The following is a 13,650-nucleotide window of genomic DNA, read 5'->3' as shown; positions in this document are numbered from 1 at the left end:
TTTTTAAGACAGCTAGTTTATCTTATTTGGAAATCTCACTCTTTTGGTCTGCCTTTTGTATGTCTTTCTTTTAAAAGACTCTAGATGGGGGTGGGGAGATACCTGGGTGGCTTAGTTGGTTAAGCCTCTGACTTAGGCTCAGGTCATGATCTCATGGTTGGTGAGTTGGAGCCCTGTGTTGGGCTTTGTGCTGACAGCTGAGAGCCCGGAGCCTGCTTCAGATTCCATGTCTCCCCCTCTCTCTGCCCCTCCTCTGCTCACACTCTGTCTCTCTCTCTCTCTCTCTCTCTCTCTCAAAAATAAATAAACATTAAACAAAAATTTTTAAAGTAAAAAACATAAAAGGCTCTAGATGGAATTCTAGTCCCACAAAATGTATAAAAGAATCTTTCTTATTACAAAAATCACTTTAGAATAAGAATTTAATTCAATATGTCTCAATATTTCTTGTGAAGACACACAAGATAATACCAAAAAAAAAAAAAATCATCCAGTGAGCCTTATCTTGTCTGCCTGGGAAACAAAGGATGCCCCCTCCTTCCCAGTAGAAAGCCTATATAACCAAACTCAGTTTTCCACTGGCTCAGGTAACAGGGAAAGTCTCCACATATTGGAAAACTAGTGTTTCCATTTGTTCTTCTAAATAGTTCATACTTCAGAATTTTTGCCATAAATATCTGACTGCTTGGTACCTGAGACCTATGTATTAATTCTCCTACAAATCTATTTCATGGGGATTCTTTCTCTGGAGTACATGACACATTTAGCATTGTTCGATACCTTGTCTAAGTCTGTGAGATCATGAAGGAACTTACTGTCTTCTGTTTACTTGTTTTTTTTTCATGCTTACTCAGAAAAACATTTTCTTAGCTACATTATAAAAGACTGTCCATTTACCCTCAACCTGCTCCATATATTGCCTGTAGATAGTCTCTTCATTTCACTGGATTCCCATGACTCCAAGACCTTTCTCTGACCTGGGGAGCATGCTCTGTCCATAAATAGTACATGTGAGAAGTGTTGGGAAGGTGATTTTTTAGGAGTTACCATCTAACAAGAGATGGAGATTTCTAGATAAATATGCTGTTTATAGCCCCTCATTGGTACAGTTTCAAGGTGTGACCCTTACCTTTTCTAAATACCCTCAACAGGAAAGAGCTCTGGTAATCCATAGCAGTAACCTGCTCAGTCATGCACACATGAATGGCTTACTTCCCTTCATTATCTTTCTTGCTCAGTCCCTTGCAAACTTTTTTCGTGAAGCAAGTCCCAAATATACTACATACACTAAAATTATTGCTTTGATTTGCTTTTGGGGAAACCCTTGATAGACACTCTTATGCCATACTCACCTGTTTATATACTGAGATCATCATAGGGTAAACTTTAATCTTCTATTCCTACTATAAAACATAGTATAAGTCTTTAGCTTGACCATCAAGAGGAGGGAGACAAACCACTATGGTAAATAGAGAAACCAACTGAGTTAAGATTATTGGTGTCCATATGGTGATAATAATGGTAGTGTATATGCTCTCAAGCCACAGACATGCTGGACAAGAAGGTCTGACATGAAAAGGGAACTAAAGGAGATATAGATAAACTTCAAACTTCTCCAATTCTTTTTAAAATCTAAATTAGTTGCTTTTCACATGTGAAAATAGATCTTTTCTTATTCTTTTACCATGGCCTAAATAACATTAAATTATATTTGCTCAGTATTTTATATTGTAGCTATACTCTCATCTTTTGAAATCATGGAATCTGTCTTTGTCACTGTTACACATAAAGGATAAACTGCTTCTTGGTATTGCAGAAAGATACAATAGATGTGCAAATGAGGAAGGAAGAAAAAAAACAAGAAAGATTGATAGAAGGAAGGAAGGTAAAAAGAAAAGATAAAGGAAGAAGGGAATAGAGAGATGGGGGAGATTATAGGAATTAATGAGATGCTTATATACTTGTTACTCAAGTTTATCTCACCTTCTGATTCCTTTTGTTTGGGGAATATAGATTATTTAGGGGAGATCCTTATAATGTGAAAGTCCCACCAACATAGGCATAGTACAAGGAGTTTCCATCATAAATGGGTAAATATACATTTTTTCCGGTGTCATTCTGTTCTTAGATCACTTCTGGGTGTCAGGCTTCAGAATACAAATCTGAGCAACCCGCATGCGGATCTCCTTGGTCTTCACACCATAGACAATGGGGTTAAGGGCAGGGGGCACAAGCAGATAGATGGTAGACAAGAGGATATGAACATAGGGTGATACATGTCCAAAACGGTGGCTGAAGAAGGAAAAAAAGGCAAGGATATAAAACTCCAGGAAGACAACAATATGGGCAGTACAAGTATTGAATGCTTTGCGTCGTGCCTCCTTCTGGGGAAGACGAAAAACAGCCTGAAATATCAGAATGTAGGAGATGAAGACAAAGATCATGTCAAAACCTAGAATTGCAAAGGCCACAAAGAGCCCATATGATTTATTAATATGGACATCTTCTGCAGCCAACTTGACCACAGCCATGTGCTCACAGTAGGAATGGACAATGACCACAGATTGGAAAAGTTGCAGGCGTTTAAGCAGAATGGGTAAAATTCCAACAAGCACCGTTGCCCGGACTACTACCACCAGTACGATTTGAACTAGAAAGAGAGGTGTGAGGATGGATGTGTGCCTCAGAGGATCACAGATGGCAACATAGCGGTCAAAGGCCATGGCCAACAGGATACCAGATTCCATGCCCTGCAAGGCATGAATAAAGAAGAGCTGAGTGAGGCAAGCATCAAAAGCCATGGAGCACAAGCCAAACCAGAAGATGGCCAACATCTTGGGAGCAATGGCTACACAGAGACCTAGGTCAGTGGCTGCCAAAACTGCTAGGAAGATGTACATGGGTTGGTGAAGACTGCGTTCTGTAGGGATGATGATTAACAAGAAGATGTTCCCCAGCACAGCCACCAGGCACACTCCAAGGAAGGGAAATCCGATCCAAAACTGCACATGCTCTAGTCCAGGGATCCCAATCAGGGTCACAGTCTTTGGGTTCAGATATGACATGTTGGTAGATCCCATCAGGGTGATAAATCCTTTTCTCTCCACTGACTCTGATACCTATCCAGAGAAAAATTATGGATGAAAAATAAGGGAATTCTCATCATGTCTTCTATAACATAAAAAAACATAGATGGAAATGTGGCCACTACTTTTAATTTTGGGGAATCAACAAGTCACTATTAGAACAGGATTCTTGAATATCTTTTCCCAAAGCCAGTGTGGGTGTCTGCATGAAGAAATTGTAGAAATGGAATTTATGATTCTAAGAGCATTGATCTTGCTAGGTTCTGAAGTGTTCTCAGATGGTGCCATAGAGGACAATATTAGCTCCTTTGTCTATATCTATCTCCAAACTCCAGACACTTTTCAGATTAAGAGAAATCCCTCTGTGGCACTTGAAGGCATAGGATAGATTCTCAATCCCATAGACCTGTCCATTGTTTTCAAAGCTCAGAATCTCCAGAAAGTGGCAGCTTTTCCCAGTCTTCCCATTTTTTTTTTTTTTTGTGTGTGGTTTAGGGAGTAAAATACTGTCCCACAGATCTTAGGAATTGACTGTCAGAGTGGGGAATGAGGAGATTTGTTCTTTCTGCAAATACTGGTTGAGCTGACTATGTGCAGACCCATTATCCAGGTTCATGGAAATGATATGGAGGAGTTGTTCTTTTATCAGTAGAGGCAGAGTGTATTTGACTCACTGAGATAATTCTGTTTGGTTAGCTTTCAAAGTGGATATATAAGCAGAATGGGGTAGATGGTGATATAAGTAGTCACAGATCCTAGAGAACACAGAAAGTTGTAAAGATTGATAGGAAGTCAATTGAATAAACAGGCACCATAAATTAGGATAGGATAGTAACCTACAGAAACAGATCAATTGGAAAACCAGTGTAGCTTAAATATTCTGACGATATTAATGTGTTTCAGATGCAAAAAGGCAGGGTTGGCTGTGAGCCACTGTAATGTCCATAATGGAGCTCGACCTAACCTAGCGTGCTTTCGTTCATTTTACTGGTGTTATTTGGCCAAGAAAATAATTACTCCTTTTGATTGTACTGTCCCATTTCACACCCACCTCAAACTTCGGGAATTTTTATAATTTGCTCTCTTTCCTTATAAATTTATTCAGTAAACCTTATGTACTCTTTTTTTACTTTTTCATTAGCCATTCTACAAGCTTAAAATCATCCAAAAGTTTCATTTTGTTTTCCTTATGATCTTGTCATAGCCAAATCATTAATAGAGAATACCACTCTGAATGAGATTTTACACATTTTTCTTTGAAGGGAAACTAGAAGGATTACTGCTATAACATCATAGGAAAAAACAGACTGGTTCACAGTCAGTAGGAATATAGATGTGGCTATAACTAAGAAGTCCCTAATGCAATAAAATCTAAAATACTGGGGCGCCTGGGTGGCGCAGTCGGTTAAGCGTCCGACTTCAGCCAGGTCACGATCTCGCGGACCGTGAGTTCGAGCCCCGCGTCGGGCTCTGGGCTGATGGCTCAGAGCCTGGAGCCTGTTTCTGGTTCTGTGTCTCCCTCTCTCTCTCTGCCCCTCCCCCGTTCATGCTCTGTCTCTCTCTGTCCCAAAAATAAATAAAATGTCGAAAAAAAAAATTAAAAAAAAAAAATCTAAAATACTTTACTGCTTGATTGAAAGTAGGAGATCATTATATGACCTTCTGTAGCTACATATACCAATGGACTATGACCAAGGCAATAAAAAGCTATATATTATAGAAATTTTGTGAAAGGAAATTCCCTATGATGCCCAAATAATGAGGTTAGGTGAGGAAGTAGTGGATTCTCTAGAAGAGATTACTGATAAACTTGAATATATCTTACTAAGGTGACATGAGTAGACAAAGGCAGAACCTAAAGGAACAGTAAAAGGCCACTAGATATATTTATAATGCTTGACGGTATAAGGATAAAATGCTAAATAGTATAGCATATGCTATATATAAATAATATAAATGTGTATTATATAAATGCAAATATATATGCATTATTTGTATATTTATAATACATAAAATAATTATAATAGTTATACAAGTAATATGAATACATATTATATAAAATAAATTTATACTAGACAAATACATATTTATATAAAAATTTGTGTATATAATTTATATAAATATATAAGAAAATATAAAAATATAAAATGTATAAATGTAAACAAAATATATGTAAAAATTAAATTTGTATATGATAAAATATACATTATATGTAAGGTTTTATATTCTATATATCAATATATATGTATATGTAATTTTTTGTATATTATGATGTTTTGATATCTTATAAAACCTTTCTGGCTGGGAGAGACCCACCCCTCTCTGGCTGGGTTAGTTAATTCTTAAGGTAACAAAGGGCCCAGCCAGGATCATACCTTCGATATGCAAACTAACCAGTCCATACCTCCTTTATCTGCCAGGAAACAGTGTCCCTCTGCCTTAATTATCTTGGGGCCAAATACCAGGAAACTAGACACTACACCTCTAACACAAAATCCACCAAACTTATTCCAACTAACCAATTCTAAACTGTTCACACTTCCCTTCCTTCCTTTCCTATGGAAATACCAACAAAGGCCAGAGCTTAAGCACTTAAATGCCCTGCCTTTGCCACCCTCCCCACCTCCCCCTCCTTTCCTCTGCCTCCTGATCACCCTGGTGATTTTCTATTTGGCCCTGCAAGACCTCTGTGTCTCCTGTCTCTAGGACCTATTGGTATGATTACCTCTGTTTTCCTGAGCCTCTCCACTGTTTTTTCTTGAGGCTGCAGCAGACTGATAATCTGATAAAAAGATAACAAATAGTACGTAAAATCATGGGATAAGAATTTAGAAATATAGCATATCATCTATTGCTGGCACTACGATATGTTACATGGAATCTTACCCAGTTCCTTAATTTTTCTCAACTGTAAATGGGAGTAATAATGGCACTTAACTCATTGAATTATTGTGACAACTGTGTTAGTTTATATTTGAAGAACTCAGGACAATGTATGAAAGAAAATAAACACTCAGTGTTTGGTAGTTAGTGCTTGTCAGAACCTGTATAGAACTTCTTAGAATACAGACACATCACTGCCTTCTTGAGAAAGACAAAACAAAAGGTAAAACAAAAATATGGAAATGAGGGAACCCTGGTGGTTCAGTCGGTTGGGGATCTAACTCTTGATTTGGCTCAGGTCAGGTCATGGTCTCACGGTTTATTAGATCGACCCCCATATCGGGCTCACGCTGACACCTCCTCCAATCCTGCACATGAGAAACTTCCTGAAAAAAGAGTTGATTAAAACTTCATGAGATGTTGAATTTTCTGGAGTGGAATACACTCCCTCAGTTTGATCTATGGGATTGGACATTCGTGTAAGCAGATGAAATGATCATTGTTACAACAACAAAAAAATGACTTCCCAATCATGTGCAGACTGTGGTGGAGTCAATATATTTCACTGATTTTAATTAATTTGACCACTTCACCTGATAAATAATCATGTTCTCCTTTAAAGTCTTAGTAGGTAGGGGTACCTGGGTGGCTCAGTCAGTTAAGCATTGGACTCTTGATTTCAGCTCAGGTCATGATCTCATGGTTTGTGAGTTTGAGTCCTGCATTGGGCTCCACACTGACAATGTGGAGTCTGCTTGGGACTCTCTCTCCCTCTCTCTGCACCCCTCAAAAAAAATTAAATTAAAAAAAACCTTAAAAATAAATAAAGTCAGTAGGTAGATGGAAAACCCATAAATAGGAAAACTAATTTCTAGTAGCTTCTAAGGCTATAAAGGCATGCATCTTATGCAATCTTTCTGTATTAATCAGATCAGAAAAATGTTCATTCCTGGTCCTTGAGTAAAAGAGAAGGAGAGAAGAATAGGAAGATGCCTTAAATGGAGGCAGGGTAAAGTATAAGAAACAAGAGACAAATACACTAGATTTTGATGCCCCAGATAAAGAGAAAACTATATTTAGGGAGATGAGTTATGAGCTATGCTTATGGTGGCAACAAGCCCAGATAGCGAAACTATTAAAGGCAATAAATAGGACGTTCCCATTTTTGACTTTCTCTTCATATCTGACAAGCTTTCCTGCTCAAACTGCAAACACACGCACACACACAAACACACACCATTCAAAAACATGGATTATCTTCTTATTTTTTATAAACCAAGCAATGCTAGAACTACTTTGTAGTAAACACTAGAGAAGGAGCTTGAAAACCTTATTTTATTTTATTTTATTTTATTTTATTTTATTTTATTTTTGCCCCGCCACTAATTAACTGCGATGGCAGTTCATAGTTTTCTTCACATGGGATTAAGAAGACGGTACTGGATTACCTTTGCATCTCTTCCATCTCTAAGTGACATGAATCTAGTCCATCTCTAATATTACTGGCAAATGTACTTGGGTCAGAGAAAATGTGACATGTCAAAGGAAAGTATGCCACTGAAAGACGCAGGATTAGGATCATCTAATTCTCTATCCTTTCCAGTTCCTCTTAAAATTTGCTACAATTAGAAACACTGAGCCATACTCAGGTCCCAATTAGTGGAGAAGAAATTTACCCAGAGAAAGAGAGAGCTGGCTACAATGTAAGATCAATGGATGAAGCAGCCTTTTTTTTTTTTTTTTTTTTTTTTTTTTTTTTTTTTTCTAGGCTTTGATTTGGAAAGGTACTAATAGCTAAGTGTTTTTTATCATCTGTCTTTAGCTGTTGCTTTTCTTTTCTTGGCCTTTGAATTTGAGGTGATCCCAGGGCAATTTTCAGACTTGGCCTAGAGAGCTCACCACCTGACTGAAACTCAGCCCCATTTTGGAGGAGAAAGGTAACTCTTGCTGGAGGGCACATAGCCAGAAAGCACTGTTACTCCATAAGAAGTTATTTTCAAAGAATGAAAATCAGGGAATCTCAAATTATGGGTCATGTTCAGATCATGGTGAATCTGAGATCATTAGAAATGGGGGGGGGAATATCTAGGAAACGGAAAATTTGTAGATGGAAAAGAGGGAAGACAATTTAGTTCACCCTCTGGCCTATGGCCAGACTTGTGGCTTAAGGGAACAGAAAAGATGCTTATCTTTATAAATACTACTCATAGCATGCAAAATTATGTTGGAAACTTAAAATTGAAACTAAAGGACCTCTATAAAACTATCTCCCCCTTTTTGCTAAAGCAAAGTTTTCATTTCCCAGTTACTCTTGTTTTCATCACAACATTGTATTGTTTCCTTTGTCTCTATTAAATATTTGGACTCATTTTGTTGAGGCCACTCATGCTTATAATTAGCAACCTGAGCAAGTGCTTCCTTGTCTCCATGAAAGTTATTACCGTGTTCATAATTCTTTTACATGACTAACACCAACTTTGAAATTACTTACTATATTTATTTTATGCCAACATTGTCAAATGCCTCACATTTTCATTCTCTCACTATTCATTTCTTGGAGATTACTTTTAAAAATGGATATTAGGTTCCCCTAATGATGAGGGTTAAAACTGTAGGAACAAGTCTTTTCGATCTCTCTCTTTCTGAATGTGTGTGTGTGGGTGTCTACATGCGTGTGTATAAGGGTATACACAAGGATTAGAGAGCAGGTGAATTGCAATAGTGTGTTCCAGTATAGGGTATGTATGGGCCTCATGGATACTGGGGGAAGGGTGTTGCAGTCAAGGACAACAGAAAATGCAAAGACATTGAAGTTGAATATACAATGCATGCTTGGTAGCTGTAAGGAGGCATGGGTAATTGGAAAGGAATAAGCAAGGGGGATTCACTTATAAAGGATAATTTCGAGGGGTGCCTGGGTGACTCAGTCAGTTAAGCGTTTCGACTCTTGATGTTAGCTCAGGTCATGACCTCACGCTTCCTGATCTAGCTGCACATTGGGCTCTGCCCTGACACCATGGAGCCTGCTTGGAATTTCTCTTCTCCATCGCTCTCTGCCCCTCCCCCACTCATGCTCTTTCTTTCTCTCTCAAAATAAACATTAAAAAACTAAAATAAAAGATAATTTTGAGAGATAAGAGTGGTGCAATTGTAAGACCTAGGCTCTAATTCCTAAAAAAAAAAAAAAGGCGAGAAATTGAATTTGGTTTTGTAGTAGAGAAGTGTTAATGTTCTCAACTGTATTTAAGTAAGCTGCCTGGCTATTCCTTTGGTAATTGATATAAGTGGAAAATAGTTGAGACACGGAGCCATTTATAACCTGTATCAATCAACATAGACCAACTAATGTAGTAAAATAAATTCCCTAAATCTCAGGAACTTGTAACAACAAAGATATACTTCTCACCTATGTGTCAGTTTTGCTGCTTTGATCCAGGGCTTAGGCTGAAGGCGGAGCGCTTTTATTAACCACTGCTATTGTTGTGTTACCAGAGAAAGAGACTATGAAAGTAAATGATGAATTTAATGTTTACTTATTTTTGAGAGAGAGAGAGAGAAAGAGAGAAACAGAGTGCTAGCAGGGTAGGGGCAGAGAAAGAGGGAGACACAGAATTCAAAGCAGGCTCCAGGCTCAGAGCTGTCAGCACAGAGCTTGACCCGGGGCTTGAACCCACAAGCGTTGAGATCATGTCCTGAGCTGAAGTCAGACGCTTAACTGACTGAAACATCCAGACACCCCAGTAAATGATGAATTTTAAATTATTAGTTCATAAGTGACATAAGTCTCTCTATTTCTATTACATTGACAAGGAAGTCACATGATGTAATACTGATGCGATTAATATCGAAAAAAATGTGATTAATATGGCACAGACTGATATGGGTGACATTATTAAGAAAGTTTCATAAATATTAGGGACTAATAATACAATCTACTACATTGTGACTGCAATGTCCAGAAAGAAAAAAAAATTAATGGTTTGTACCAGGTAGTTATTTAGTAAATGAGGTGGCCAGAAGCACTTGTTCTGGATATTTTAATAGGAACCCAACACAATAAGATTTAACCAGAAACAAACGTTCATATCAATATGTGCAGAAAAAGAATTTTCAAAAGTTCTATGCAATCTTCATTTAAAAAATAAATATCTACAGGTGCCTGGGTGGCTCAGTTGGTTAAATGTCCAACTTTGACTCAGGTCATGATCTCACAGTTTGTGAGTTCTAGCCCCACATCAGGCTCTGTTCTGACATTTCAGAACCTGGAGCCTGCTTCAGATTCTGTGTCTCACTCTCCCTCTCTGCCTCTCCCCACCTCACTCATGCTCTGTCTCTGTCTCTCAAAAATAAATAAAAACATTTTAAAAAGTATAAAAATAAATTAAAAATATAAACAAACAAACAAACAAACATATATCCAGGGGCACCTTGGTGGCTCAGTCAGTTGAGTGTCTGACATCGGCTCAGGCCATGATCTCAGGGTTTGTGAGTTTGAACCCCACATCAAGCTCACTGCTGTCAGGCTGTCAGCTCAGAGCCCGCTTTGGATCCTCTATCCCCCTCTCATTGCCCCTCCCCTGCTTGCACTTGCCCTAAAATAAATAAATATTTTTTTCAAGCAAAAAATAAAAAATAAATATCTAGTCATGAGCAAAATAGGAATATCACTCATATAGCCAATTAGAAAACACAGCTGGCCAATAGCCCCTTCCAGCCTGGCTCTTAAAAATATCCTCACTTTCAATGTCAGGAGAGCTGAGTGTTTATGCTTAGTCTGTGCTTTCTTACTTTTTTTTTTTTTTCTTTAGCAGATGTCAAAGAGAATATTTGATTGTCAGCTATATAGGTGATGGCTGCTGTGAGCACAACACTCACTAAAGATAAATGGCTGACTGGTCCGGCTTGCATATTGTGTTCCCAGTGCATGTACCAACAACTTTATTATTTGCCATGAAGCGCGTGCTGGTTAATGATTCATTGCCTCTCAGCTCCAGGTTCACTTTTTGCCTTCTCTGTGAAAATGTGCCTTGGCCCTCTGATAACTTTGTCTTCACAGCTGGTGCAATGCTACACTTTGTCCGTGGATGGCATGGGTAAGGAACTGAAGGAGGGGAGGGTTTTGCTTCCTGGTTCTTACATGGTCACTCCACAGACTCAGTGCAGTTTGTTTGCCATCTGTAGTCGACAGTAGGCTCCTGCAGCTCTTGCAACTCCTCCAGGGCCCAAATTCTGCAATAAATGAAGCAGGCAGCACCCAGTGGCCAGCCGTTTCCTCATGAGCCCTGGCATCCTACAAGGTGGACTTGTGGCAAGTTCCACTGAAGCAGTATCACAGCCACTTTTCTGTCTCTCAGTGATCCAAGGCTCTTCCTTCTCTAATGAGGTCTGGTTAACAGACCGGAGCTTTATAGTTTTTTTCATCAATGCTTAGGTCTATGATTCACCTTAAGTTAATTTTGCTATGTCATATGAGGTAGATGTCAAAGTTCATTTTCTCATACAATTATTTGCTCCAGCTCTCCATTTCAGGAACACTATCTAATCTCCATTACATCACTTATCTATCTTCTTCAAAAAACAAATGAACTTACATGTATGAGTATATTGCATATTTCACGGGTAACAGAAGCCACAATAAATATTAATTTTATTTGTAATTGAATAAATGAAAACACAGAATATCAAAATGTGTAGCATGTGAAAAAGCAATGGTTAAAATAAATCCCTAGTTGAAAATGCATCAATTCCAAAAGGGAAAGTTTGAAAACCAATAATCAAAGCTTCTTTATGAATAAGTAAAAAGAACTGCAAATTAAACAAAAGAAAGTAAAAGGAAGGACATGATAAAGATTGGATTAGAAGTCAAATGCATTACAGATAGAAAGTACCATTGTTAATCTGGATACTTTTTATATCAACCTAGCTGTGGTTTTGGAGCTAAAAGCTTTTAAGATAGAGCCTAATGATGTGAATCCCCAACAGTGAATGCACGGAGTCCAAACTCTCTCCATCTCTAGGAAATAAAAGTATTCTCTACCTGACCACAAACATTTGATAGATCACTGGTGGGATCCATGACTCAGAAGAAAAATCTGTGCCACACGCTTACGAATTACCTTATTTTTTATACCATAGACAATAGGGTTGAGTGGCACAAGGAGATAGATGGTAGACAGGAGAATGTGGGTAGGGCGAGCTACATGTCCAAAACGGTGGCTGAAAAAGGAGAAGAAGGCAAGAATATAAAACTCAAGGAAAACAAAAATAAGAGCTGTGCATGTGTTAAATGCTGTGAGCCGTGCCTCCTTTTGGTGTAGACGAAAAACAGCCTGGAAAATAAGGATATAGGAAATGAGAAAAAAAATCATGTAAAATCCCAGTATTGTAAAACCTACTGGGAGACCACATGTTTTATTGAGTTGGATGTCTTCTGCAGCTAGCTTGACCATGGCCATGTGCTCACAGTAACAGTGGGGCAATCAGAATGGAATGAAAAACATGAAATCTTTTGATTAGAATGGGTGACAGACCAACCAGCACTGTAGCTCGGATCGCCACTGTTGCTATCATCCGATCCAGGATGGAAGGCGTGAGGATGGATGGGTCTCAGTGGATCACAGATGGCAATGTAGCGGTCAAAAGCCATGGCCAAGAGAATGCCAGACTCCATGCACTGCAAGGCATGAATGAAGAACACCTGGGTCAGGCAGCTGTCAAAGGCCATGGAGCAAGATCTGAACCAGAAGATGGCCAACATCTTGGGAGCAATGGCTGCGCAGAGTCCTATGTCAGTGGCCGCCAGCACTGCCAGGAAGTTATACATGGGCTGATGCAGGCTGCGTTCTGTAGCAATGATGATTAGTAAAACAATATTTCCCAGAAGAGCCACTATGCACACAGCAAAGAAGGGAAACCCAATCCAAAACTGCACATGTTCTAGTCCAGGAATTCTGATCAAGATTACAGTTCTGGGGGTCAAATATGATGTATTGATGGATGCCATAGACATTGGTATTCTGTATTCTTGCTGCTGATTCTGACACCTGCAGAAGGAAACTTGGATGAGAAATGAAGAGGCTTCATCCCTCACTATCATTCAACCATTATCTTTCAACCATTGAGCATTGAGCAAGTAAGTTCAGATCTATGGATGGCAGTACGGCCAGAATGTTCTGATGAAGTTCTATAATAATAATGTCAGAGCGGTAGAAGCAAACAATCCTGCAGACCTTAACCTGAGCTAAAAAATGGGAACATTTCAGTATCCCTGCCTTCGTTTTTGTGGAAATGGAAACCATGAGATGGAAAACACTGATTTCTGCCATCTGTCATCAGCTCTAGCCTAGTTTGCCTGAAAGCCACCATTAAGTGTTCCTTCTTTATCTACCTAGATGCCAACCCAGTTTCACTGCAGTTGGAAATTCTCCTGGCAGTCTTGATGTCCTAGAAGAAATCTTGTTTCTGTCACTGTGTATGCATTAATATATAATCCTATGAGAGCCTTCAATATTACTTCAATATTACTCCTGGTGCCAGAGAGGGAGTTATTTATCTCAGAGTCATTAACATTGGCTCCCAATGGGATTTGTTAGAAGAGTCTATCTTCCTTATATTAACTCATTCGTTTATCAAAATATTGAACAAACTACTGCTTTTCCAGGCACTCAGCGTGGTCCTTAGA

At 38.7% G+C, this 13,650-nt stretch overlaps 1 protein-coding gene and 1 pseudogene across 1 annotated transcript; both read right to left on the bottom strand.

The window, feature by feature from the left end:
- Positions 1-2,129: 2,129 nt before the first annotated feature.
- On the bottom strand, positions 2,130-3,089 carry LOC123600424 (olfactory receptor 52A1-like). The gene has a single exon (XM_045482483.1). It carries the CDS (start codon positions 3,078-3,080, stop codon positions 2,130-2,132), a length of 951 nt encoding a protein of 316 aa, XP_045338439.1. The 5' UTR covers positions 3,081-3,089.
- An 8,939-nt stretch (positions 3,090-12,028) lies between these two features.
- On the bottom strand, positions 12,029-12,972 carry LOC123602464 (annotated as a pseudogene).
- Between the last annotated feature and the right edge of the window lie 678 nt (positions 12,973-13,650).

This window comes from Leopardus geoffroyi, chromosome D1 (genome assembly GCF_018350155.1).
Source record: "Leopardus geoffroyi isolate Oge1 chromosome D1, O.geoffroyi_Oge1_pat1.0, whole genome shotgun sequence".
NCBI lineage: Eukaryota > Metazoa > Chordata > Mammalia > Carnivora > Felidae > Leopardus > Leopardus geoffroyi.
This window is presented reverse-complemented; position numbering and strand designations above follow the sequence as displayed.